A 27,601-nucleotide genomic window follows, 5' to 3' on the forward strand; every position below is an offset into this window, starting at 1 on the left:
AGTCTGAAGGGGCCAAGTCTGGTGAATACGGTGGGTGGGGTAGCATCTCCCAGCCAAGTGTTCCGATTGTATCCTGACCCAGTTTTGCTTTGTGTGCAGGTGCAATGTCATGTAAAAAAAATTACTTTGCCATGTCTTCTGGCCCATTCTGGTCTTTTTTCGATCAATGCATAGTTCAAATTGATCATTTGTTGTCTGTAGCGATTAGTATTCACAGTTTCACCGTGTTTTAGAATCTCATGATACACCACACCTTTCTGATCCCACCAAACACAGAGCATTGTCTTCTTACTGAATCAATCTGGTTTTGCAATCGATGTTGATGGTTGTCCCGGATTCACCCATTATTTTTCCGTTTAGGATTCTTAAAATAAATCTATTTTTCATCGCCAGTAACAATTCGATGCAAAATTGATTTTCTTTCATGTCTTTGAAGCAAAATTTGACAAATGATTTTTCGGTTTTCCATCTGTCTTTCATTCAATTCATGTGGCACCCATTTTCCACACTTTTGGATCTTTCCTATAGCTTTCAAACAGTCAGAAATTGTTTGTTGAGCAACATTTAGTGTTGCTGCCATTTGCTTCTGACTCAAAGTATCATCTTCATCCAATATTGCTTGCAATTTGGCGTCTTAGAATTTTTTTGGTGGTCTTCCACGTTCTTCATTTCTTACATCAAAATCATTATTTCTGAACAGTTAAAACCATCTTTTGCACGTTGCTTCTGATAGAGCATGATCACCATATGCCTTGACAAGCATTTGATGCGACTCTGCAGTACTTTTTTTCAAATGAAAACAAAAAAAATCAATGCTTTCTGCAAATCATCACTTTCTGGTATAAAATTCGACATTGTTAACGCGATGAAAACATATGACGTTGTTTGTTCCATGACTTGATGTATACTAAAAATCTTTCACAAACGTCATAACAAACAAGAAATTAAGGCTCTTTCACAACAAATGTTCACTATCGACACATTTGTCTCTTAACACTCATTTCATACCGGTACACCTGGTAATATACAGTGAAACCTCTTTATAACGTTCCTCCATATAATGTTTTCCTCTATATTACATCTGTTTTTTTCGGTCCCAACTAAAAGTCCATATAAACAATATTACAATTTCCTCCATATAACGCTCATATTTTTGGAACCCTGGTCAATTATTTATCTCTTTATAATGTTTAAGTGACTGGATGTAGACACATCGTTTTCCGTTCTGTGGATTCACAGTTTGCACCGGCTCGGAAAGCCCGCGCTCAGCGTGTTTCACATGTCAGCGGCAGAACCTGGTCACGTGACATGTGACGCACATTCTGCTTGCGATCTTTTTGGTGCCATTTACTTTCACCCATCTGCCTACCGGGCCTCACGTTTTAATTACAAAAAACTAATCATTTCGTACATTGATCATTTGCAATGAATATCATATTACAGTGTTGTGAACATTTAAAATGTCATCTATGGCACCATTTGTCAAAGCTGATTAGTGGTATCCCGATCTTCAGTAATTCCCTATAATTATTATTTGGAAGCCTTCCTCTTTATAGTGTTTTCCTCTATATAGTGTTCAGAATTTGTGGTCCCTTGAAAAATGTTATATAGAGGTTTCACTGTATTTTGAAAATATTTTCTACACTTATTTTGTAATTTGATTATTTTGCTTAATGTTTAATTGGTTGAATAATACAATTTTGGTTTATTAAGTTTAAAAACCTGTCATACACAAATTGATTACTGGTAAATAATATGAAACTAAGTACTTATTACACTCAATAATTAAACTAATGCCTACTTTAGTTATCAAAGTAATCTACTTACAAAAAAAAGTACTGTTATCTATCAAGGGATTGTGTGTGTCTTACTACTTTGGGCATGACAACTTCACACTCATCTCTGTCAATTTAGGAATATTGCTTTCTCCCTCCCTTTTTTGGATAAATTTATGCAGGCTTTCGTAAAAAAAATGAAAGCAGAATTTCCAAATAAAAGCCGTCTTCAGTATATATTGGACATATGATGTTAATACATTTAAAAACTGCAGATCAGCAATTACGCAACTAATATCTGTTGTTTTTTAGAACTGTCAATGGAATTAATTTGCTGAAATACTCCAAGTTTTTCTCAACATTAAACATTTTGAAGTAGGTAAATGATGCCCAATTCACCAAATATATTACTAGTTTAAATAACATTTCTTACACCACCTTCATTTATTGATTTTCAAGTGTCACTGAGAATAAAATGACAAGACATCAACAATATGTATTTCAAATTTCACAGAATACACAAATGGTAAAATCTCTCTCTCGCTTACCATTTTTCACCTTGCAACAATGGTTGAAAAATAAGCTTCCACAATGTACCAGGAAAATTTCTTTACTGCAAAATTTCTTTACAGCAAGTTTACATGCTGTCAGATAAAAATACGAGTAGTATTAGGAAAAGGATAGATTGCTACTCACCATGCTGAGCTGCAGATAAGAATAATTAAAAGACTGTTAGGCACTGGGCTTTTGGTCAGAGCCTTCTTCAGAAATGAAAATACACATGCATTCACACAAGCAAGCACACCTCACACACGTGACTGCTATCTCTGGTTAAAAGCAGTCATTTGTGTATGAGATGTGCTTGCTTGTGTGAATGTGTGTGCATTTGTTTTCCTTTCTGAGGAAGGCTTTGGTCAAAAGCTCTGTGTAACAGTCTTTTCGTTGTGCCTGTCTGCAACTCAGTGTGTCATCTTTATGGTGATTATCAATCTATCCTTTCCATATTATTGTTGATATTTCAACCTGAACTTTCCTATGTTTGTAAACAATAAATAGTATTTCTTCATAGATTTGTTTGTATACATAAAGTTCTTTAAATATTTTGCAAATTTCAACAAGGAATAAGGGTGTACTGAACTCAAGGGTGGCCGTGTGTCTTACTGCAATCAAAAGGACAATTCAGTTGATTGAACTGTAAAATTCACGTATTTTAGTAAGCAAACCTCAAATGACTGTTAATAGAAGCATTTACAGAAAGAAACAAACAAATGGGTATTAGCAGGGATAATGAATGAATCTGATCATGTTATGTCCTTAAACACCTGTAATATATGGGCTTACAAACTGGTTTGTTTGGCATAAAACTTAAGTAATTCCACCAACCTCCAGTTAATGAAGCCACATACTTGGAGCTGCACTGTTCACAATGAATAAAAATGTGAACTGGGAACTTTTATTACCACGAAGATTTCTTTCACTGCATCACAATATAAGCTGGTCAATTTTCACAGTAATTTTCTATCACGATTACATCATATTTGGCATTAAAAAGGTTGAGGATAAAACATAAGGGATACTTTTATTAATTTCTGAAGTAAACAAAATAATGAAAGTGTGCATTATTTCCATGTATTATGTAAAAAAAAGACTTCAACAATAAATGAGCTCAATAATTACACGAACTGTCCTCAATATTACACTTCTGAAGAGTTGTTTACCAGATGACACCATGCAGCATATTTCTGAAGCGATACTGCAATTTTTTTTCCATGAAGATTTCTCTTTACTGATGGCAATGTCACGTGTCACGACATACTGGAAGACAAATATAGCATATTAAATATGAATTGCAAAGAAAATTACTTTCATTGAATGAAATATTTACTTCATTTTGAGCAGGGCTCAGGGCAGGAAAGAGTGAAAAGTAGGAAGGATACCAAAATTCTGTAGCAGAATACTGGCATGCAACAGTATCAGTGCTGTGTGTCAGCGGCACGATAGATAATGGCCCATTTGAAGAACTTTAATGAAATGCATGATATTAATTGAGCGCATCAGGATTATCAAATGTCAGCCAGATCTTGATCAAATCTGCCTGGATGATTACTGTTGGCTGATATCTAATTAAAACAGTTTGATTATCTCAGTACCGTATTTACTCGAATCTAAGCCGCACTTTTTTTCCGGTTTTTGTAATCCAAAAAACCGTCTGCAGCTTAGAATCGAGTGCAAAGCAAGCGAAGTTCTGAAAAATATTGGTAGGTGCCGCCACAACTAACTTCTGCCGTCGAATATATGTAGCACTACACAAGCATGCTTTGTAGGCACAAAGATAAATACTGGTGCCAAAACCTCAGCGTCAGTTAAAAAAAAGGGGGGGGGGGGGGAAGACGAGCTTTTTTTTCTCCGCCCCGAGTTTCGACCACTGCATTATCATACATTATCCAAGGAAGTAAATACAAGTTCCATATTGTTCATCTTCGAGTGTAGCAGCATTTCAATGTACTACGAAAATCCGACTGGCGAGACTGTTGGGATGTTTGTCAATATGGCCAACTCTACGTTCTGAATTTTTTCCTACCTGTGAGAAGAGATGGTTGCTAATAGGAACCTGATGAAATGTGAATCACACGCAGTATTCTCTTCACCATAAGAATAATACGAATATAAACATTTTGCCATGTATTCTTTCGTGTTTGTTGCTATCTCATTTAAATCCTGTCTGCCTAATAAACTACGAAACTAGAGTGAGACAACAGCAAACGCGGAAGAATATACATATCGTGTCATGTTTATATTCGTATTATTCTTATGCCTAATAGTGATACAGTCATAAATGAAGCACGGCAACTGACTAGATTTTTAAATCTAAGACGACTCTAATTTCTGTGCAGAATTTTATGTACTAAAGAAGCGGCCGCAAAGATTTTCAAACGGAGAAAAATTTCCGCCTAACTCTCGTTCAGAACATGTTTTCTGTCATACGCAGTCTATTATTTGGTTCTTGGTGATCATTATCAAACAAAGCAGCAGTGTAAGTAACAACAAATAGCAGTCTCTTGCCATTGTTTCACTAATGAGACGATTCCTTTTTTTTTTTTTTTTTTTTTTTTTTTTTTTTTTTTTTTTTTTTTTTAAAAGCGGCGGTAGTGCGCACAAAAGCAAGTCATGCCGCGAGCGGTGACATGCCATAAACACGCACTATCAAAATGCGACAAACAATGCATTACACAGTACAGTAATGCATTTTCAGCTTAGAGTGACGTAAACACCTATAACAAAAGAAAACGGCACTTATCAGATCAAAGCAAAATAAGCAATCGATTCAAACCAGACGAAGCACATGAAAAAGGAAGGGTTTCCGTATAAATACGGACGGAGCGCCTGACGCATAGCAATGGCCACCTGGTAAAGCTTAACTGCTAAGCTTACGACTCGAACCAAACTACTGTAGCTGTATCGTCATTCATTCGACCTAAATTGTGTCTCATATTACAATGGACCAACTTTGTTTCGATTTGGAGGTGCGGCCTAAAACTTTTTTTCTCCCCTTGAATTTCGAGTCTCAAATTTCACGTGCGGCTTAGATTCGAGAATTTTTTTTTCCTTTATTTCGAGTCTCATTTTTCAGGTGCGGCTTAGATTCGAGTGCGGCTTAGATTCGAGTAAATACGGTAAATGCAGCTCCTTTATAGTGTAATTCCAAACAATGTGCAGAAGCAGACAATTGTGCATATGAACACATCTTGTCAACACTAGTTCTTTTTCTAATGTGTAGATCTTTGCGCTGACCTCTACTGCCCACCAAGTTACAGTTTTCAGACACAATGTTTCTGTGATTACTGGATGACATTTTGATGGAGTAAGGCACGGGCATGTCACAAGGCAGTAACATCATGTCTAGTGGGAGTTCAAAGATGTTCAAATAACAGTGTTTATTATTGATATCGCAGTCCAAGAGGGATTGGAGATACAGTAATAAACTCTTTTCTCCTACATATTCAAAAATGGCTCTGAGCACTACGGGACTTAACATCTGTGGTCATCAGTCCCCTAGAACTTAGAACTACTTAAACCTAACTAACCTAAGGACATCACACACATCCATGCTCGAGGCAGGATTCGAACCTGCGACCGTAGCAGTCGCGCGGTTCCGGACTGAGCGCCTAGAACCGCTACACCACCGCGGCCGGCCTCCTACATATTCACCTCACCCCAACCCCTGTCATCACTGCCTTTCTTGTGTGGCTCTCCCATAGTGCCCATTATTCACAAACTGAACTATTTATTATATCACTATACAAAAGAAGCACGCTGCAACCTTTTTATACACTTATTTATGCCTCTGTTTTAACGTAATTGTATGGCAAAAGTGAACAAGGTTGCACGACAACACATTTATGTTGAGCAAGGTTAGCATGATGATCCATTTCTATGCTGGCCAGTATTCTGGTAAATTAGCACCTTTCATAAAATGTTACTTGGAAGTGTTGAAAGGTGCTAATCCACATATAAAAGGAAAGCCATTGCTCACTGATGAAAAACCCAATGGATCAACAGAACTGTGATGACTTCATGTACAGTAACAGGAAAATGCAAGCTACAATAAAATTAATGTCAAAATTGTATTAAATACAGCAACTAAAATACTTGCTGGAACCAAATAACTGATGAACACAACATTCAGAAATAAGATAAATGATATATTTACACTAATCTACACACCAAACAAGTGATTCAAAAAGCCACTGTTTTACTTCACATCAGTGGCAGCCGGCAAGTTGCAGTAATTAATTATCAAACAACATATAGCTGATCAACTCATAGAAAATACCTTTCAATTAAGGATGCTCGCATTGATGTTGCTATTGATGATGGCTGTGCATCATTTAATTTAAAGATGCTTTCAATTACTGATAACTCTGTGGAAGTGGTGTCCATTCCACAAAAAGCACACCAATCGTTAACAACCATTCCTGCAGCTATAACTTCCGATCCTCTGTTGACTGTTCCGGCCTGTAACAAATTATACTCAGTGTATTTGAATGATAGGCAACTGGCTCTTACTTATAAATAATGATTAGTCAACAGTGTACAACCAAACCTATCAAATAAATAAATTAAAATATCTCTGCTACTTTCACTTCACTGTGATATTCTGCTTCATCCCACTTTGAAAATTTCATAGTTGTATGAATTATACACTCATCACCCAGAACATTATGACCATCAACCTCCTATCAATATAAACCTGACCAGGCGATATCAGCGTCAAATGGCGAGAAATGACTGCTAGTCATACACATGCATGGTGCATGTAGTATCAGTGAGTGCTGTCCACGTGTAAAAGGGGAATGGCGCATGATCTATCCGAGTCTGACAGAGGGCAACTTGTGTGGCCAAGAGGCTCAGCATGAGCATTTCAGAAACTGCACAACTTGTCGGATGTTTAAGGAGTGCTGTGGTGAGTGTTTTCAACACATGACAAAATCAAGGTGAAACTTGTACAGACGTCATGGGGTTGGGCAGCCATCCCTTATTAGAGATGTCTGACGTCCTAGGCTGGGCAGATTGGTAAAATATCACAGGCAACGAACTGTGGCGGAACTTTACTTTAATGTTGGGCAGAGTGCAAGTGTGCCTGAACAACACACAGTGCATCAAACACTCCTAACAATGAGCCTCTGCAGCCGATGCCCCATGCACGAGCCAATGCTAAGACCACGACATTGGCAACTGCAAATGAAATGGGCACATGACCATTGGCACTGGATGTTGCCGCAGTGGCAGAGTGTTGTATGGCCTCATGAATCCTGATACCTCCTTTGTCATGCCGATGGGAAGGTGCAAATCCGTCATCTTCCAGGGGAAGAGCTTGACACCTGTACAGTGACATAGAGACAAGCTGGTGGCAGCTCCATTATGCTCTGGAGAACTTTTATGTGTGCATCCATCGGTCCTGTGAAGCTCATGCAAGATACCATGATGGCCAAAAAATATCATACACTGGTTGCAGACCACGTATATCCCTTCATGACAATCGTGTTTCCTGACGGCAGTGGCATTTTTCAACAAGATAATGTACTGTGTCACAAGGCCAGTAGTGCAATGGAGTGGTTCGAAGAACACAGTGGACATAGTGGCAAGTTCCAGTAGACATGCTGGCCCCCCAACTTGCCAGATCTGAACTCTGAACATGATCGAATGCATCTGGGATGTGACTGAACATGTCAGAGCTCACTGTGGAGCCATCTCCATCCAGCGACCTACCAAGGCACCATTGCTTCCATGCCATGAAGTGTTACCACTGTTATCCATGCCAAAGGTGGACATCCTGGCTGTTAGGTAGGTGGTTATAACATTCTGGCAGATCAGTTTATAAGAGGAATAGGGGATTGTCATTACAAATTAACCTTTGCCATACATTTGCAGAAGGACTTGCAATATATTGTAACAATAGCATCTCAATATGCTTAATTACTGAAACACACAGCACAGATATTTCTGGGGATACAGTTGACTAGTTTTATGTATTTTCTTCTGAATGATATAAAATGTAAGGTCCACAGAAACAAAATACTGGATGTAGAGAATAGAATTACACTCACCACTAACGGAACCTGCAGCAATGAAGATAATTCATCCTGATCTTGCACTGATGTATGTGGATGAACTAAACCACCTTGATTAGAGAGGATACAGTATGATCCAACCAACACATTAGAGGCAACTGTTTGCCTGAAAACCTCTACTTTCAAAACATCTGCTAAAATTTCTTCTGTTTCCTGAAAACAAATCAGTGTAATAAATTAATAAAGAATTACAGTAGACCTCTACTATATCTTCCAAACTCCCTTCAACAAGAATAAATGTTACGTTAAATGTCCATTAATGTTATATGCGACTGAGCACTTACACTGTTGGCCCATTTATGGAGAAGACAGCTATTTGAAAGGATTTAAGGGAACAGATGAGATAGAAATCTGAAACCCATTTCTCCAGAAGTCTTTGGTAGTCAGTTCAGTCCACTGAACAAGATGCAGTTCAAAAATAAGTTAAACAAGAAAACTGTGCAAATGCATGGTTGATACTGTGGAAATGGTGCTTACTGAGAGCCTCATTTCATGGAGCAGATTTAATAATTTAATGTTAGATTTAATGGAAATGCTATTGACGTCTGAAAGATCGAAATAAAGATATGCCAAACTGTGCCAAAAATTAGCCACTGGAATACAGGGTGTCTAGGGATGAACTGCTTAAAAAGAATGAAGAATATCTAGGAAACTAGTGAGTTTTATGTCACATGGGTGGCATGGCAGCAAGAAGATGGTATGGATGTGGATATGCAAGCATATATGTAGTTGGCCAAAATGGCAGAGCATATCTCCCTGCATACAACAGCAATTTCAGCAGACATTAAGGTGGTGAATCACCACTGGGTAAAACACAAAAATCACTGATCATCCAGATGGCCCCAGTACGTGTGTTTGGTTTTGTTTTGCTTCAGCAGTTCATCCCTAGACACCCTGTATTCCAGTGGCTAATTTTTGGCACAGTTTGGCATATCTTTATTTCGATCTTTCAGACGTCAATAGCATTTCCATTAAATCTAACATTAAATTATTAAATCTGCTCAGTGCGCGCGCGCGCGCACACACACACACACACACACACACACACACACAAAACTGGGGTCATACACACCCAAGTCAAAACTAGAGAACACGAAGACAAAGAGGAGTTAAAAAACGACTGTATGTCAGTCCCAATTGACATAGTAGAAGTCAGCTAAGAACAGGTACATGGAAAAAAGGGCTAAAAAAGACACCATACAGAAACGGAGGTACAAAACTAAAAATTAAGTGGCCTTTGACATAAAAAGTTAAACGCGGTCGACAGCCCGCATGACATTTGCTAAAATGGCCGATAAATCAGATGGCAAACCCAAGCGGGAACATAAACAGTTAAAAACTGGACATTCCATCAGGAAGTGGCTGACAGTTAAAACCTGTGCATAATGTGTACAAAGTCGTGGGGTAGCACCACTTAGCAAATGACGATGGCTAAAAAGGCACTGCCCAATACGCAGCCTAGTTAAAATGACCACCTCCCGGCAGAAGGGCTGAGAGGATGTCATCCAAGCCATTGGGAGAGGCTTAATAAGCTGGAGCTTATTCCCTTGAAGGGAGGACCATTGGCAATGCCAAAGGGACTCCATCTCCTGGCTGACAGCAACACAGAGATCATCGGAGGGAATATAGGTACTAGCAGGCTCAGGTACAAGGACTGCAGACTTGGCAGCAGTGTCAACAGCCTCGTTTCCCAGCAGATCGACATGACCAGGAACCCACAGAAACGTCAGACTGGCTCCACCAAGAGTGAGCAAATGACAGTTTTACTGGATCCGCTGCACTAAGGAACGGGCAGTGTACAGCGCACACAGACTTTGAAGAGTGCTGAGTGAGTCTGAGCAGAGGACACAATTTAAAATCTATGTTGCCGGATGTACTCTGTGGCCTGATACAAGGCAAAGAGCTCGGTTGTAATGACTGAGCAGTGTGCTGGAAGCCGATATTGAAAGACACGGGTGACAATGACGAAGGCACACCTGAACCCACGGTCAGTCCGAGAACCATCAGTGTATACAAAGGCACTATCACGAAGTTCCATTCGAAGGTCGTGTCCTTAGGAAGCGAATGAAGACCAAGGTTAACATTAGCCGCTTCACGAAGCCAAGGTGGTGGAGGGTTCACACCCACCGGGAAAGTTGCACGTAGCGTGAAGTTAAGCCACCGTATTAAGTGCCGAAAGCGGACTCCAGGAGGTAACAGAGGAGAGGGACGTGTCCCATACTAATGATCAAAGGAATCGTCAAAGAAGGAGGCACAGGATGGTTGGCCACACATGGCAGACAAACGGCATAAATACCTACTGAGGAGAAAGTCATGGTGGTAGGACAGTGGTAGTTCAGCAGCTTCAGCATACAGGCTCTCAACTGGGCTAGTGTAAAAGGCGCCCGTGGCCAAACGGATGGCACAATGGTGGACAGTGTTGAGACGGCGTAAGAGGGATGGGCATGCAGATGCATAAACAAAGCACCCGTAGTCGAGTTTCAAACGGGCAAGGGTCTTGTACAAATGGAGGTGGGTGGTTCGATTGGCACCTCAGGAAGTACCATTGAGGACACGTAGGACTTTAAGGAACCGTGTACAGCGGGCTGACACCTAAGACACAGGGAGGGACCAAGAGTGTTTCCTATCGAGCATGAGCCCCCCAGGAATTTCGTACATTATAACACCACTTTTACATTCCTGGAATTAACTTTTTCCCACCGTTTACGACATTTTTTATGGGTCCCATCAAATTTCATATTCCCAAAATGTTAATTTACACCTGATTTTGCATCAATATATTTATAATTTTCCCGCGATTTACACGTTACGAAAAAATGTTTGTGGAGAAAATGTGATGCTGGCATGATGTTGGTCGTCCAGTAGTGTTTACAAATATTAAGTGGTTAAGTTTCCTGACACCAGGGCACTCTATTCAGTGGATTTGAACCGGTAAACTAGTAAAAGTTGTAGCAATTCGTGCCATATCTCCTGCAGCTGCAAAGTTCTACTTGACGTAGTGGCTGATGGAAGTAACTAGAATGAAGATACTGTGACCAATCACAACCATTTCCAAACTGTCTCTACTGTGCAAATGCAGTTTCGTGCTTGTTGTGATCATCGTGACACCTTTGTCGAACCCTATTTAGCATGTTTCGGCATATGGCCATGTGGAGCATTAGTCGACAACATCGTTCACTTTTTGTTGCTCATATTTTTTAGTGTAAACACAGAATTGGTTATGTATTGTGTTCATGCTGAGCAAAACGTGTTTCGAGAATTTGTTCTTGTTGTCAAGTGCAGTATTTACGTATGTATTTTTTGTGATGTTACACAAACAAACAACGTGGGTGATAGTTTGAGTGTGTGTGGTTTTCTACACAACTGATGAAGCACAGTACCTCACAACCTCAAAAAGATGACTACAGTGCAAGAGACGCAGAATAATACATATTCAAACACCATACAAAATACTTATTTACATATTTGCACTTGACTACGAGAAAAAATTCTTGAAAAAGAGTGATACTAAGCATGAAAAAATATGTAACTCTTTCAGTATTTTATTATTTAAATAATGAATGACAGCTGCAGGCTTTCAAAAACATGGTTTATGACGTGAAATTGAGTCAAACATTCATACTTCCCAGACAGTTATCATTTCCAGTTACATCAGCAGTTTTTATTAGATGATAAACCTTCATTAGATAGTAAAAGAAGTCCCTGCCAAATCTTTTGATGCCTGTTATGTACATATATCATACATAAAGTGCAAGGGGGTATCCTATACACAATTTATACAGCTTAAAACATTATTTCCCAATTTTACATTTTCTCACATTTTACACAATTTTTTGAAGACCCTTGAAAAGTGTAAAAGCGGGGTTTCACTGTAGTTTCAACGAACGGAAAGGCAACAGGCCCAAGATGTAAAGATGGTGGGAGAAACCACTTTCATCGCCAGAAATTCATACAGAAGGTTTTGTCAGTGGAAAAGTGAAAGCCATTGTCAATGCTCCAGGCGTAAAGACGACCAGGGCATCGCTGAAGACGCCGCTCAGTGAGACAGGTCTGTCGAGAACTGTATAGATTGCAAAATCGTCAACAAAAAGGGAGCTGGAGATGCCAAGCGGGATACAGGCCATTATAGGGTTAATGGCGATAGCAAAGAGGACAACACTCAGGACGGAACCCTGAGGCACAGCGTTTTCCTGGATAAAGGTGTCTCGCAGGGCAGAACCCACACGCACCTTGAAAACTCAATCTTTTAAAAATGCCTGAAGGAAACAGGGCAGGCGGCCACGGAAACCCCATGTGTAAAGAGTACGGAGGATACCAGTTCTCCAGCAGGTGTTGTAGGCCTTCTCCAAGTCGGAAAACATGGCCACTGTTTGGGATTCCTACAGAAAACCATTCATGACATGGGCGGACAAAGTAACGAGATGGTCAACTGCTGAACGCCACAATCTAAATCCACACTGTGCATTTGTCAGTAAATTGCAAGACTTGAGCCACCATACCAGTCAGGCATGAATCACACGTTCCATCACCGTGCAAATGCAGCTGGTAAGAGAGATGGGGCAGTAGCTAGAAGGAAGGTTTATGTCCTTACCGGGCTCAGGTATGGGTATGACGGTGGCATCACGCCAGCACTCGGCAAATGTGCCCTCTGCCCAGGTGCGGTTGTACGTGTTAAGCAGAAAATGCTTGTCTGCAAGAGACAGGTGCTGTAACATCTGAATGTGCGTGGCGTCTGGCCCTGGGGCGGAGGATAGGGATGAACGGAGAGCATGATCTGGCTCCCTCATAGTATAGGCGGCACTGTAACACTCACGATTTGAAGAAGAGAAGGGTATCACCTTAGTATCCTTCGCTCACTTCCGGTGGAGGAAGGCAGGGTGATAGTGGGGAGATTTCAAAACTTCCACAAAATGGTTGCCCAAGGTGTTGGAGATAGCAATAGAGTCCACAATAACATTGTCTGATACTGTCAGGCCGGAAATTGGAGAATGGATCTTGATCCCAGAGAACTGTTGGAGGTTGTCCCACACAACAGAGGAAGGGGTGAAACTGTTAAAAGAACTAGTGAATGAAATCCAGCTAGCTCTTTTGCTATCCCGAAGAATGCAACGACATGCACGCATCTGTTTATAATGAATGCAGTTTGCTATAGTAGGATGACAGTTAAAAATGTGGAGTGCGCATTTCCGTGTATGAATTGCATAGCGGCACACCTCAGTCTACCAAGGGACTGGGGCATGACGTGCTAAAGAGGAAATGTGAGGAATGGAATGTCCCGCAGCAGTAAGGATAACATTTGTGAGATATTCCACCTGGGCATTACAACTGGGTGAAGGTCACCACAGAGGAGTAAAGCTGCCAGTCAGTCTTAGTGAACTGCCATTTGGGCATGCATCTGGATTGGGTAGGGTAGGAGTCAGCAAACGGAAAGCACACGGGAAATGGTCGCTCGAGTAGGTGTCAGAAAGAACGGACCACTCAAGATGATGGGCAAGCTGGGCAATGCAAAAGGATAGGTGTGCGAGGAGTCAGAAAGGATGTAGGTGCTCCAGTGTTAAGGCAGAAGAGGTTAAGTTGGTTAAGAAGGTCAGCCAAGAGGGCACCTCTCCAACAGGTCCTGGGAGAACCCCAAAGGGGATGATGTGCATTAAAGTCACCGAGTAGCAAAAATGGGGGAGATAGCTGCCCAATAAGCTGAAGTAAGTCTGCCCTGGTGACAATGAATGACAGACGGACATAAATGGCACAGAGGGAAAAAGTACGGTAGGGAAGGAAAAGGCGAACTGCAACAGCTTGAAGATTGGTAGTCAGGGAGATGGGCCGACTATGAATGTCATCCTGTATGAGCAGCATTATACCCCCATGAGAAGGAATTGCGACCTCAGGGGGAAGGTCAAAAACGAATCGGTAAGTAATGTGAAAGCTCAAAGCAGTCATGAGGGTGCAATTTCGTTTCCTGAAGGCAGAGTACAAGGGGATGCTGTGATGCTAAAAGCAGCCGTAAATCCTCTTTGTGAGAACAAAGGCCACAAACGTTCCATTGGAGGACAGTCATAATGAGGAAGAGATGTCAGTGTGTCAACTTGGCGGCTGCTGGGTGACTGCCAGTGTAAAGTCACTATTACAGGGCACAAAAGCAGGAGGATCCTGCTCCAAGGTGTCCACAGAAGCATCGGCTTGCTCGTGCGGTTGGTCCGTGCAGTCCAATGCTGAAAAATGATTGGTTGTGTGTACTGGCGATACGGAGGTCAGCCGGGCTAAGGTATCATGGAAAGACATCCTTGAAGAGGATCTTTGAGTTGGCAAAGGAGAAGACCGTTTGCCTTTGGTGGACTTCTTCAAGCTTTTCGGGTTAGAGGAAGACTCGGGTGTTGTTTAGATGGAGCAACGGAGGAAGTCAACACAGGAGTACTCCTTCTGTCTTATCCGATCCACCAGTTGTGTAGATTGTGGCTTCGCCCCTTGAGGCAAGAGTTTGACAGTTTGTTGCATAGCTGGATTGGGGGGGGGGGGGGGGGATGACGATGCTACCTTGATACTGGGCGATTTCACAACCTCACAGCTGAATCAGAGGTCAGACGCCTGCATGGCCATGTCCTTCATGGAGCGAGGGGTAACAAGAACAGAACTACAGGTGCCAGACGGGAGAACACAGGATTTACGAGTAGTCAGTAGCTTACGAGCTACTGGAAAGGCACTTTTTCCTTTATCCGGATATCTTGGACAGCCGCTCATCAAGATACATGGGACAATCCCGGGAGGAGGTGGCACGGCCACCATTGCAGTTGATACAGTGGGGAGAAGGAGGTGGACAATTGCCCTTGTGTGCATCCCTACCACAGGTTACACATTTGGCTGGGTGTCGACAAGACATTCTAGTAAAATTGACACCATGACACTGGTAGCAGTGCATCAGGTTTGGAATGTACAGCCGGACTGTAACAATTTCATACCCTGCTTTGATATTGGACGGTAGCACCACTCCATCAAAGGTGAGGAAAATATTGCGGGTGGGCACTAAGGAGGAATCTAGCTTTTCATTACACGATGGACGGCAATGACACCATGTTCAGAGAGGTAAGACTGGATTTCAGCCTCGGTTAGACCGTCGAGCAGCCTGGTGTAAATTACACCACAGAAAGAATTCACAGTCCTATGGGCAACGACACGAACAGGGTAGCCATGGAGAAGTGAGGCAGCAAGCAGTAGTTGTGCTTGAGAATCAGAAGCAGTCTCCAAAAGATGCCATGAATGTAGACCCCTGTGAGTATGAGTGTGGTGGAGAGGGCAAGGCAGAGATGGGTACCGTCATCCACAGATTACTTATGATAAATCTCTAATGACTATTATTTCACTATGATAAACATTTAGTTAAAATGGATATTTTTTGGAAAATGGATTCAGTACCCAGAAGCTGAAACAAATAACAATTTCTACAGGTAAATAATGTGCTATTGTTAAGACTTTATAAAGCCAATATTACATACGTAATTCCAATGAAACAGAAACACATTCTGAGACATATATGTTCTATGTAAGCCATTTTAAAGTTTATTACATACAAGACATATTTTATTGACAGTAGGTAGGCAGCTAGAATCTAATTTTATAAATTGGGGAGGGAGAAAAAAATTAAAAAAAGAAAAAATAAAAAAAACAAGAAAAAAAGAAAAATCGTGGAGTCTATTGTAACCAGCTACAGATTCATTGAATTTAAAATGAAAGAACAGTTACCCTGTCAAGATCTGGATGGACAAGAGCTACGTAATCATTACAAGCAATGACATTTCCTAAGGCAGACAACCTTTCTTCAACACGCTGTACACGAACTGTGTCAGGTAGAGAATTCCTTAGATGCTGAAGTTCAGTGTCAGTTGTTGAATTTGGAACTAGTAAACCATTCCGATTTCCTGTAAAAAATAATAAATATCAGAAAAATGGCAAATGATTGCTGTAGAAATCATATATAAACATTTAACTATGTCCAAAATTTAGTTTACTGTCACTCACCCACACACATACGACCAATAATTCGGCATCCAGCGAGGGAAGCATGTATCACAGGAATTGTGTCAGCCAACTCAGCTTCAAACACACTGAAAGCCACGAATGCAAATTTCTTATTAAGATTTATTTATTTTTACGTGCGTGCGTGCACACACACACACACACACACACACACACACACACACACACACACACACAGGGCGAGAGGGCACACACACAGAGAGAGAGAGAGAGAGAGAGAGAGAGAGAGAGAGAGAGAGAGAGAGATATTTTTAGTTTAATTACCAACACAAGCCAACTTCAGTCACAATTAATTTCAATGCATTGAGAACCTGTCCGCGGGTTTTCTGCTTACAGTCGAGAAACTTCCCACGTTGGATTATGTTCATTTCTGTGCTGAAAATATTTATGACTACAGTTGTGACGAGATTCAGTGTAGGATAAATGGCCAAGGGACTTCTAGACCTGTACCTTTTTTTTCTTTCTATAAGACAGTCTCGCAAGTGTGGAGAGTGACACTCTCACAATTAACTCACAAGGGTGGCAGACGACAGAACACAGGGGCTCCCCTCATGGAGTGAATGTCCACATTCACTGCAAGTAAAGGTACACTGTGCAGCGGGAAGATATGTGGGCGAGACACAAACTCCGAAAACACCTCATTGGTGTGTGTGTGTGTGGTTTCTTGTCCCACTGGTAAACCATAACCTTAACCTTCTCCAGGAGGGTATCTCCCCCAAATGCAATGCAAGAATAAAGGTGATGGTACTGATGCAATTTTCATTACAGATGTTCTCAACATTTTATTTTTATTATATTTACACGTCGAGTTCCGTAGGAACAAAGTGAGGAGCAAATCTCCAAGGTCATGGAATGTGTCATTACATGAAATTACAACATAAAAGTAGTAATAGATAAAAATAAAATGTTTATGAACCCACACCTCCCCCCATGAACCATGGACCTTGGCGTTGGTGGGGAGGCTTGTGTGCCTCAGCGATACAGATAGCCGTACCGTAGGTGCAACCACAACAGAGGGGTATCTATTGAGAGGCCAGACAAACGTGTGGTTCCTGAAGAGGGGCAGCAGCCTTTTCAGTAGTTGCAAGGGCAACAGTCTGGATGATTGACTGATCTGGCCTTGTAACAATAACCAAAATGACCTTGCTGTGCTGGTACTGCGAACGGCTGAAAGCAAGGGGAAACTACGGCCGTAATTTTTCCCGAGGGCATGTAGCTTTACTGTATGATTAAATGATGATGGCGTCCTCTTGGGTAAAATATTCCGGAGGTAAAATAGTCCCCCATTTGGATCTCCGGGCGGGGACTACTCAAGTGGACGTCGTTATCAGGAGAAAGAAAACTGGCGTTCTACGGATCGGAGCGTGGAATGTCAGATCCCTTAATCGGGCAGGTAGGTTAGAAAATGTAAAAAGGGAAATGGATAGGTTAAAGTTAGATATAGTGGGAATTAGTGAAGTTCGGTGGCAGGAGGAACAAGACTTCTGGTCAGGTGACTACAGGGTTATAAACACAAAATCAAATAGGGGTAATGCAGGAGTAGGTTTAATAATGAATAAGAAAATAGGAATGCGGGTAAGCTACTACAAACAGCATAGTGAACGCATTATTGTGGCCAAGATAGATATGAAGCCCACACCTACTACAGTAGTACAAGTTTATATGCCAACTAGCTCTGCAGATGACGAAGAAATTGAAGAAATGTATGATGAGATAAAAGAAATTGTTCAGATAGTGAAGGGTGACGAAAATTTAATAGTCATGGGTGACTGGAATTCGAGAGTAGGAAAAGGGAGAGAAGGAAACGTAGTGGGTGAATATGGATTGAGGGAGAGAAATGAAAGAGGAAGCCGTCAGGTAGAATTTTGCACAGAGCATAACTTAATCATAGCTAACACTTGGTTCAAGAATCATGAAAGGAGGCTGTATACATGGAAGAAGCCTGGAGATACTGACAGGTTTCAGATAGATTATATAATGGTAAGACAGAGATTTAGGAACCAGGTTTTAAATTGTAAGACATTTCCAGGGGCAGATGTGGACTCTGACCACAACCTATTGGTTATGAACTGTAGATTAAAACTGAAGAAACTGCAAAAAGGTGGGAATTTAAGGAGATGGGACCTGGATAAACTGAAAGAACCAGAGGTTGTAGAGTGTTTCAGGGAGAGCATAAGGGAACAATTGACAGGAATGGGGGAAAGAAATACAGTAGAAGAAGAATGGGTAGCTCTGAGGGATGAAGTAGTGGTGGTGGTGGTGGTGGTGGTGGTGGTGGTGGTGGTTAGTGTTTAACGTCCCGTCGACAATGAGGTCATTAGAGACGGAGCGCAAGCTCGGGTTAGGGAAGGATTGGGAAGGAAATCGGCCGTGCCCTTTCAAAGGAACCATCCCGGCATTTGCCTGAAACGATTTACGGAAATCACGGAAAACCTAAATCAGGATGGCCGGAGACGGGATTGAACCGTCGCCCTCCCGAATGCGAGTCCAGTGTGCTAACCACTGCGCCACCTCGCTCGGTGGATGAAGTAGTGAAGGCAGCAGACGATCAAGTAGGTAAAAAGACGAGGGCTAATAGAAATCCTTGGGTAACAGAAGAAATATTGAATTTAATTGATGAAAGGAGAAAATATAAAAATGCAGTAAATGAAGCAGGCAAAAGGGAATACAAACGTCTCAAAAATGAGATCGACAGAAAGTGCAAAATGGCTAAGCAGGGATGGCTAGAGGACAAATGTAAGGATGTAGAGGCTTGTCTCACTAGGGGTAAGATAGATACTGCCTACAGGAAAATTAAAGAGACCTTTGGAGAGAAGAGAACCACTTGTATGAATATCAAGAGCTCAGATGGCAACCCAGTTCTAAGCAAAGAAGGGAAGGCAGAAAGGTGGAAGGAGTATATAGAGGGTTTATACAAGGGCGATGTACTTGAGGACAGTATTATGGAAATGGAAGAGGATGTAGATGAAGATGAAATGGGAGAAGATACTGCGTGAAGAGTTTGACAGAGCACTGAAAGACCTGAGTCGAAACAAGGCCCCGGGAGTAGACAACATTCCATTAGAATTACTGACGGCCGTGGGAGAGCCAGTCCTGACAAAACTCTACCATCTGGTGAGCAAGATGTATGAAACAGGCGAAATACCCTCAGACTTCAAGAAGAATATAATAATTCCAATCCCAAAGAAAACAGGTGTCGACAGATGTGAAAATTACCGAACTATCAGTTTAATAAGTCACTGCTGCAAAATACTAACACGAATTCTTTACAGACGAATGGAAAAACTAATAGAAGCCAACCTCGGGGAAGATCAGTTTGGATTCCGTAGAAACACTGGAACACGTGAGGCAAAACTGACCTTACGACTTATCTTAGAACAAAGATTAAGGAAAGGCAAACCTATTTCTAGCATTTGTAGACTTAGAGAAAGCTTTTGACAATCCTGACTGGAATACTCTCTTTCAAATTCTGAAGGTGGCAGGGGTAAAATACAGGGAGCGAAAGGCTATTTACAATTTGTACAGAAACCAGATGGCAGTTATAAGTGTCGAGGGGCATGAAAGGGAAGCAGTGGTTGGGAAAGGAGTGAGACAGGGTTGTAGCCTCTCCCCGATGTTATTCAATCTGTATATTGAGCAAGCAGTGAAGGAAACAAAAGAAAAATTCGGAGTAGGTATTAAAATCCATGGAGAAGAAATAAAAACTTTGAGGTTCGCCGATGACATTGTAATTCTGTTAGAGACAGCAAAGGACTTGGAAGAGCAGTTGAACGGAATGGACAGTGTCAGGAAAGGGGGGTATAAGATGAACATCAACAAAAGCAAAACGAGGATAATTGAATGTAGTCGAATTAAGTCGGGTGATGCTGAGGGAATTAGGTTAGGAAATGAGACACTTAAAGTAGTAAAGGAGTTTTGCTATTTGGGGAGCAAAATAACTGATGATGGTTGAAGTAGAGAGGATATAAAATGTAGACTGGCAATGGAAAGGAAAGCTTTTCTGAAGAAGAGAAATTTGTTAACATCGAGTATAGATTTAAGTGTCAGGAAGTCGTTTCTGAAAGTATTTGTATGGAGTGTAGCCATGTATGGAAATGAAACATGGACAATAAATAGTTTATACAAGAAGAGAATAGAAGCTTTCGAAATGTGGTGCTACAGAAGAATGCTGAAGATTAGATGGGTAGATCATATAACTAATGAGGAGGTATTGAATAGGATTGGGGAGAAGAGAAGTTTGTGGCACAACTTGACAAGAAGAAGGGATCGGTTGGTAGGACATGTTCTGAGGCAACAAGGGATCACCAATTTAGTATTGGAGGGCAGCATGGAGGGTAAAAATCTTAGAGGGAGACCAAGAGATGAATACGCTAAAGAGATTCAGAAGGATGTAGGTGGCTGTAAGTACTGGGAGATGAAGAAGTTTGCACAGGATAGAGTAGCATGGAGAGGTGCATCAAACCAGTCTCAGGACTGAAGACAACAACAACAACAACAACAACAACAACAACAACATAATCATATGGGGTATCAAGTGAAATTTGTGACTGGATTGAGGACTTTTTGGTAGGGAGGACACAGCATGTTACCTCTGAGAGTCATTGTCAGGTGTAGTAGTAACTCTGGGTGTGCCCCAGAAAAGTATGTTGGGGCCCTTGCTGTTCATGTTGTATATTATTGACCTTGAAGACAATATCAATAGTAAAATCAGGCTTTTTGCAGATGATGCAGTTATCTATAATGAAGTACTACAACCTTCTATGTATCGTTCACAAAGAGATCTTGAGGACACAACTAGAATTATTACTGAATGTACAGAGGCATTCAAACAATCATTCTCCACATGTGAATGGAACAGGAAGAAACCCTAATAACAGGTACACTGGGACGTGCCCTTTGCCATGAACCTCAAGGTGGTTTCGAGAGTATAGCTGCAGATGTAGGTGTAGATTAATATCAATTATGGCACTCGAGAGCCTATCTGTGATCTCTAGTGGCCACCAAGGTACTGCCTTCCAAGAGGGGAATCCAGAGGAATATGGCACTGCAAAGTCAGCTGGTGTAGAATGGCCATAGTTGTGCTTTGGACAGTCACATCAACATTTTCATGTGGCAGGGTTCCAAGGGCAATGGCAGAGGTGAAGATACCCAGTTAGCACTGTTGAGAGCCCATATGAGTGGTTACCTAAGTGACGATCAGTCTCACAGGTCATCAGAGGCTCTCCAATGGATGGAGGGGAGAAAACAAGGCCTGGATACAGAAAGATCAATGGCCGAATGAGAGCCATATGCCACACAGGAGTGCTACACTGCAGAGACAAAGATCAAGCTCTGTGAGCAATTTTTCAAAAGCTTTGCCACGCCAGTGGTGGTGGTGGTTCCACCTCACAAAGGGTTATGGGCATTTAACTCACCCCGAATTAGGAAGGTCAGAGGAATCTCTGATATCAGTGCAGACATTGCATTCTGAGAAACTTCACCGTAGGAGGGGGGGATACACATTACAGACAGTAAAATCCTGAGGCGTCATCACTCTAACAGCCATGGGCTCCAAAGATGTTTCAAGAGGATCATGTTCATTGTTGACAGAGTTCAAAACATATGTGCAAATTACACCAGACACTCTTTCATAGTCAGCATAATTTTTAAAATAGCCCCGACAGCCACGGAAGGTAGGGATCTGCATGCTGGGAACCCAATGTCCTGGAGGGCAAAGCAGAACGCAGAGCAAAGGTGTAGGAGAAGTCAAAGCTCAGCTAGGTGGTGGAAAAAAACCGCAAGAGCCCCACTAGAGAATCACGCTACCGCTATTCTGTGGAGTTATGAAGGGGTTAATTAAATAGCATCAACATACACTGGTTCTGAATCAGGTTGTGTGGGTGGATCTGGTTCCATAGGGGCCGCCAGGAACTCTGGCTTGGATACAAAGGCAGAACATGAGGGGTCTGTGGCATGGGGCAACTAGGGGTCTCCTCCTCCTCCTCGGAGAGCTACTTCTTGTTGTCCTCCTCCTCCTCCTCCTCCTCAGATGATTTTGATGTCTGAGTACTTGTCTGCCTTAGTTTCAGGGACAGAGGTGGAATATGAAGTCATGTGAGCAGTGTCTGTGGCTCCTTCAGGCACTGACTTGTACCCAGTCGTACATCAGCAGAAACCTGGGTGGGGGAGCATCCTGAGGGACCCCTTCCTGGTGAGAGATCCCAAAGGAAGGTGGTCCTCCCCCGACTGGGGGTTGGGAATCGATGTCCTCAAATGGTGGAGAGTCAATACTTCCAAAATGGGTGTGAGGCATGGAGGAGGAAGGGGGCCACAACCAGGCTAGCACGCATAGTCAAGCAGTCCTCAGGGCCCAATGCACAAGGGAGGGGGGGGGGGGGGGTGTTCTTGTTCTTGCTACAGAAGATGGCATTGTCAAAGTCACAGCATACATCATCGCCGAACGTGCACGATGCAAACGATCATATTTCTTCTTGGTCTCTTGATACACCAGTTTTTTTTTTTTTGTGGTTTTAGGGCGCACAACGTCAACGGTCATTAGCGCCCAGACTACTTTAGGAATGCACCGCGAGTCACAAGTTTAAAACAGCAACAAAACGGAGAACACGATGAAAGACATACTGACAGGCATAGGATTAAAAAAGAAAACAGCATAATCAAATGTCCTTTGAGAGGGTTGTCAAATTGATAAAATGAAGAACGCGAGCAGCTGCTCGTGGGTCATCCGCTAAAATGGCTTCTACAGTACACGGCAGGCCAATATCGAGACGTAGGGTGTTAAAATTCGGACACGACGTTAAAATGTGGCGGACCGTCAGCAATTGCCCACATGGGCAGAACGGCGCCGGCGCAGCCGTCAGCAGATGGTGATGGCTGAACCGGCAGTGGCCAATTCGCAACCGGGCCAAAACTACCTCCTCCCGCCGAGAAGGGCGTGAGGACGACGTCCAAGCCACGGGTAGAGCTTTCAAGGCCCGAAGCTTGTTGTCTGAAAGTGCAGCCCAATCGGCATGCCACAGCGAGACAATGCGCCGACAAATTACCCTGCTACAATCTGACGAAGGGACACCATGAGAAGCTGCCCGAGGCTGGAGGACCGCAGCCTTGGCCGCGGCATCTGCAGCTTCGTTCCCAGGGATACCGACATGGCCAGGAATCCACATAAAGCTAACAGGAGAACCGACGTCCACCAGCTGCTGAAGAGAGCGTTGGATCCGGTGCACGAAAGGGTGAACCGGGTACGGATCACCGAGACTCTGGATAGCGCTCAGGGAATCGGAGCAGATGACATATGCAGAATGTCGGTGGCGGCAGATGTAAAGGACAGCCTGGTAGAGGGCAAAGAGCTCAGCTGTGAAGACCGAACAATGGCCATGGAGCCGATATTGGAAACTTTGTGCCCCGACAATAAAAGAACACCCGACCCCGTCAATGGTCTTAGAGCCATCTGTATAAATGAAGGTCGTATTAATGAACTTCGAACGAAGTTCGACAAAACGGGAGTGGTAGACTGAATCGGGGGTAACCTCCTTCGGGAGTGAGCAGAGGTCAAGGTGGACGCGAACCTGAGCCTGGAGCCAAGGTGGCGTGTGGCTCTCGCCCACTCGAAAGGTGGCAGGGAGTGAAAAATGAAGGTGTTGAAGGAGGCGACGAAAGCGAACTCCAGGGGGTAGCAGGGCGGAGACATACAACCCGTATTGACTGTCGAGAGAGTCATCAAAAAAGGAACGATAAGATGGGTGGTCAGGCATTGCCAGTAGCCGACAGGCATACCGACAAAGCAGTATATCGCGCCGGTAGGTGAGTGGCAACTCACCAGCGTCAGCATGAAGACTCTCGACGGGACTAGTATAAAACGCTCCGATCGCAAGTCGTAAACCCCGATGTTGTATGGAGTTGAGGCGGCGTAAGATGGATGGCCGTGCAGAGGAGTATACGAAGCTCCCATAATCCAGCTTGGAGCGGACGATCGACCGATATAGGCGAAGGAGGACAGTTCGATCCGCTCCCCACGACATACCACTGAGAACACGGAGGACATTGAGAGAACGGGTACAACGGGCAGCCAAATAAGACACATGTGGAGACCAACTAAGTTTCCTGTCAAATGTAAGACCTAAAAATTTTGTTGTCTCCACGAATGGGAGAGCAACGGGACCAAGTCGTAAAGACGGTGGGAGAAATTCTTTGTAGCGCCAGAAGTTAATACAGACCGTCTTCTCGGCAGAAAAACGGAAGCCATTGGCGACACTCCACGAGTAAAGACGGTCAAGAGAACGCTGAAGACAGCGCTCCAGGAAACACGTATGCTGCGCGCTGCAATAGATGGTAAAATCGTCCACGAAAAGGGAGCCTGATACATCAGCTGGGAGGCAATCCATTATTGGATTGACCGCTATGGCGAAGAGAGCGACGCTCAAAACTGAGCCCTGTGGTACCCCATTCTCCTGGCGAAAGGTGTCTGACAGGACAGAACCCACACGTACCCTGAACTGTCGATCCATTAAAAAGGAACGAATAAAAAGAGGGAGGCGACCGCGAAGACCCCATGTATGCATGGTGCGGAGAATGCCCGCCCTCCAACAGGTGTCGTAAGCCTTCTCCAAATCAAAGAACACAGCCGCGGTCGGGCGCATCCGCAAGAAGTTATTCAGAATGAAGGTCGACAAGGTAACCAGATGGTCAACAGCAGACCGGCGCCTACGAAATCCACATTGTACATTGGTAAGTAGGCGTCGAGACTCGAGCAGCCAAACCAATCGAGAGTTAACCATTCGCTCCATCACTTTACAGACACAGCTGGTAAGCGAGATGGGTCGATAACTGGAGGGCAAGTGCTTGTCCTTCCCCGGCTTAGGAATCGGGACAACAATAGACTCGCGCCAGCATGCGGGAACATGTCCCTCAATCCAGATGCGATTGTAAGTACGAAGAAGAAAACCGTTACCCGCAGGAGAAAGGTTCTTCAGCATCTGAATATGAATAGAATCAGGCCCTGGAGCGGAGGACCGTGATCGGCCAAGTGCGGTTTCGAGTTCCCGCATGGTGAATGGGGCATTATAACTTTCACGATTCGAGGAGCGGAAGTTAGGTGGCCTAGCCTCCTCTGCCTGTTTGCGGGGGAGGAAGGCAGGGTGGTAATGAGCGGAGCTCGAAACCTCTGCGAAAAAGCGGCCGAAGGCATTGGAGACAGCCTCAGGGGCCACAAGGACATCATTTGCGACCGTCAAGCCAGAAACTGGTGAGTGGACCTTAGTGCCAGATAGCCGGCGCAGGCTACCCCAGACAACAGAAGAAGGAGTAAAACTGTTGAAGGTGCTTGTGAAAGCAGCCCAGCTGGCTTTCTTGCTTTCTTTAATAATACGACGACACTGTGCACGTAATCGTTTATAATTGACACAATTCGCCACTGTAGGGTGGCGGTTAAAGGCGCGTAAAGCACGTCGACGAGCACGTAGAGCGTCTCTACATGCTGCGGTCCACCAGGGGACCGGTACGCGACGTGGAGAAGAAGTAGGGTGAGGGATGGAATATTCAGCAGCAGAGAGAATGACTTCCGTGAGGTGTGCGACCTGACTATCGCAGCTTGGGAATGTTTGATCCTGAAAGGTCGCCCTTGAAGAGAAGAGCCCCCAGTCTGCTTTGGAGATGTTCCAACTAGATGAGCACGGAGACGGGGTATGCTGCAGGAGATGGATAACACGGGAAGTGGTCGCTCGAATATGTATCAGAAAGAGCATACCACTCGAACCGGCGTGCAAGTTGGGGAGTACATATAGAGAGATCTAAATGGGAATAGGTGTGAGATGTATCCGAAAGAAAAGTAGGGGCGCCAGTATTGAGGCAGACGAGATTGAGCTGGTTGAAAAGGTCTGCTAACAGGGAGCCCCTCGGGCAGGATGCTGGAGAGCCCCAAAGGGGATGGTGGGCATTGAAGTCTCCAGTTAACAAAAATGGTGCAGGTAGCTGAGCAATAAGTTGCATCATGTCTGCCCTGGTAACGGCAGACGATGGAGTGTAAACGGTACAAATGGAAAATGAAAAAGTGGGGAGAGTAATGCGGATGGCAACTGCCTGCAGGCCGGTGTGCAATGTGATGGGATCGTAGTAAATATCATCCCGGACCAGCAACATAACCCCTCCATGAGCTGGGATACCTACCACAGGGGGTAGGTCAAAACGCACAGAGGTGTAGTGTGCCAAGGCAATTTGATCGCATGGGCGTAGCTTCGTTTCCTGGAGGGCTACAACGAGCGGATGGTGCAAGCGAAGCAGCAACTTCAAGTCCTCTCGGTTGGAGCGAATGCTGCGAATATTCCAGTGAATAAGTGCCATCGTAAGAAAAAAGGAAGATGAAAGAAGGGGTCACCTCGAAGGCCGCTGAGGGCCTGGCTTCGAGCGAGCACTGCCGCCGCTATCAGTAGGCGGACAGTCATCGTCCATTGGGTCTATAGGTTCATCGGCCATCTTGGGAAGATGGCCGGGAGGGGGAGCTTCCTCCGCCGGTGAACGGCCAGATGTTCGGCTACCAGCGGTGCGGCCAGGCGAAAGGGATGACGGCCTGGGGCGGCAACCGCTGGGTGGCGCAGGAGAAGAAATGCGCCGTGGCGGAGAAGGAGAACTGTGCTTCCTATTAGCCTTCTTGGATGGTCGTTTGGTGGAAGTACCGGACGAAGGCTGGGAGGTCGAGGTACGTAGGAAGTCTGCACGGGACGGTTCCTTCCTGAAGGCCCGTGCATCTGACTTCTGGGTCTTCGTCTTAGCAGAAGCTGATGAAGGGGCTGGTGTCTGTGGGGTGATGGGACGAAGAGGAGACGTCGACCGCGCGATCTTAGCACTGGCCGAACGGACGACCGTGGTGCTGAAGGTCAGATCGCAGGTCTGGGTTGCCACCTCCCTGGTAGTCCGAGGAGAGGCGAGGACAGTACTGTATTTCCCCGCTGGGAGCAGCGTGGGCTTCCTACTAGCCAATAGCTTGCGAGCAGCCGAGGTGGACACTTTCTCTTTGACCCGAATTTCCTGGATACAGCGTTCTTCCTTATAGACAGGACAGTCGCGGGAGGATGCAGCATGGTCACCCTGACAGTTCACACAACGAGGAGACGGAGGTGGACAGTCACCCTCATGGGCATCCCTGCCACAAGTGACACATTTAGCCGCATTGGAACA

General features: G+C 43.8%; 1 protein-coding gene across 1 annotated transcript in view; it reads right to left on the reverse strand.

Moving 5' to 3' along the window:
- Nucleotides 1–3,382: 3,382 nt before the first annotated feature.
- Nucleotides 3,383–27,601, reverse strand: part of LOC126235794 (eukaryotic translation initiation factor 6) — a 33,389-nt gene continuing 9,170 nt past the window's right edge. Inside the window, exons 2-6 of the mRNA XM_049944608.1 lie at nt 16,418–16,503; nt 16,142–16,317; nt 8,384–8,560; nt 6,610–6,791; nt 3,383–3,590 (exon numbers count right to left, since the gene is read on the reverse strand). Coding sequence (XP_049800565.1) covers nt 3,581–3,590; nt 6,610–6,791; nt 8,384–8,560; nt 16,142–16,317; nt 16,418–16,503 — 631 coding nt within the window. The 3' untranslated portion in view covers nt 3,383–3,580. The remainder of the gene's footprint in view (nt 3,591–6,609; nt 6,792–8,383; nt 8,561–16,141; nt 16,318–16,417; nt 16,504–27,601) is intronic.

Source organism: Schistocerca nitens, chromosome 2 (genome assembly GCF_023898315.1).
Source record: "Schistocerca nitens isolate TAMUIC-IGC-003100 chromosome 2, iqSchNite1.1, whole genome shotgun sequence".
NCBI lineage: Eukaryota > Metazoa > Arthropoda > Insecta > Orthoptera > Acrididae > Schistocerca > Schistocerca nitens.